Source organism: Emiliania huxleyi (genome assembly GCF_000372725.1).
Source record: "Emiliania huxleyi CCMP1516 unplaced genomic scaffold EMIHUscaffold_6348, whole genome shotgun sequence".
In the NCBI taxonomy this organism is placed as follows: domain Eukaryota; phylum Haptophyta; order Isochrysidales; family Noelaerhabdaceae; genus Emiliania; species Emiliania huxleyi.
Window position 1 is genome coordinate 1 of NW_005197238.1, and position 1,461 is coordinate 1,461.

Sequence of the window (1,461 nt, forward strand, 5' to 3'; positions counted from 1 at the left end):
CGTGGGAGAATTGCGGGTGAGAAAAGGGGGCTGGTCATGATGTTCGCAAATAGGTGGAGAGCATGTAGAATTGGATTCAGGGCAGTGGATTGGTCATGAGTTTTTAAACCGGAAAAAGTGAAAATGGTGTGTCGAGAGTACGCATCTTGCGCTGTCACCGGTGTAACCGAGCATAAGCTGGGGTAGGGGGTGGGGAAACCGGCGAGAAGGGGGCCGCCGCCGGCGGCGGCAGAAACGCCGCGCGCGGCGCGCGCGACGGAGGGGCGGAGCAGCGACCGCTGGCGCGGCCGCTGCTCCGTCTGTGCCAGTGACGCGCGCTCTGCGCGGCTGCACAGAGCGCGCGTCAGGGCAAGGGTGGGCAAGCGCGGCGGCGCGGGACGCGCGGCGGCGGCGGCGAGCCGCCGAGCGCTCCGTGCGCGGTGAGGCAGCCGGGCGAGGCGCGGCGGGTGCCGGGGCAAGGGAGCAGCCCACACCCGGCCGTCGCTTTTTGAGCGACGCCTGCGGCACGCCTGCGCAGGGGCCGCAGGTCGGTCAGTTGTGGGGCGAGGTGGTGCCGGCCGCGGGCCGGGTGCAAGGCGCCGGCCTCGGCGCCGCCTCGGCGCGGCGGGTGCCGGGGCAAGGGAGCAGCCCACACCCGGCCGTCGCTTTTTGAGCGACGCCTGCGGCACGCCTGCGCAGGGGCCGCAGGACGGTCAGTTGTGGGGCGAGGTGGTGCCGGCCGCGGGCCGGGTGCAAGGCGCCGGCCTCGGCGCCGCCTCGGCGCGCCGCACGGGCCCGGCGAGCCTCTGAGCGGGGGCCGAAGGTTAGCCGTGGTGGGAGGTGGTAGGGTGGTGGGGGTGAGTTGATGAGACTTTGCCGCAGAGGCCGTCCCTAGCTGTGAACAGCAAAACGAGAGAGTATCCTTCTTTGTGTGCGCGCCTCCGTCCCGGTGCCGGCGTCTTTCCCTCGCCGCCAACCCGATCTAGCGTGATATATGCCCCCACGCGGGCGCGCCACCACCACGAGCGTGAACCTCCTGCCGAGCGACTTTGTGGGCCAGCGGGTGGAGCTGCAAGGGCTGACTGCCCGCGCCGATCTCAACGGACAGGTCGGTGTCGCCAAGTCCTACGACTCGGCGCGCGGCCGGCTCGCCGTCGCGCTGGATTCCGGAGAGGGCGCCGCCATGTCGGACGGCTTTTGGGGCTCCGGACCGCCGCTGCTGGTGCGGCCGGCGCACCTGCGGCTCGTGGAGCTCGAGACTGGCGCCGTCACAGCGGCCGCCAGCGACGAGATGCTGCGCGCCAAGCGGTACGTCGAGGCGGCCATCGAGCGCGCCGGCGGCGGCGGGCGCGAGGCGCGCCGGCTGCGCCGCCTCCTCGCCTCGCTCTTCCAGCGGCAGCTGCACTGCGTGCGGATGGCGGCCGCGGAGCACGCCAGCGTGCTGAGCGAGTGCGCGAGCCGGGCGGAGGTGCCTCCCGCGCT

General features: G+C 72.3%; 1 protein-coding gene across 1 annotated transcript; it reads left to right on the top strand.

The window, feature by feature from the left end:
* Nucleotides 1–973: 973 nt before the first annotated feature.
* EMIHUDRAFT_257548 (hypothetical protein) lies at nt 974–1,447 on the top strand (the record flags this gene model as incomplete). Its single annotated transcript, XM_005763380.1, has 2 exons — nt 974–1,291; nt 1,373–1,447. Coding segments are annotated over 2 exons (393 nt in total), but the record flags the coding sequence as incomplete, so codon positions are not given.
* Between the last annotated feature and the right edge of the window lie 14 nt (nt 1,448–1,461).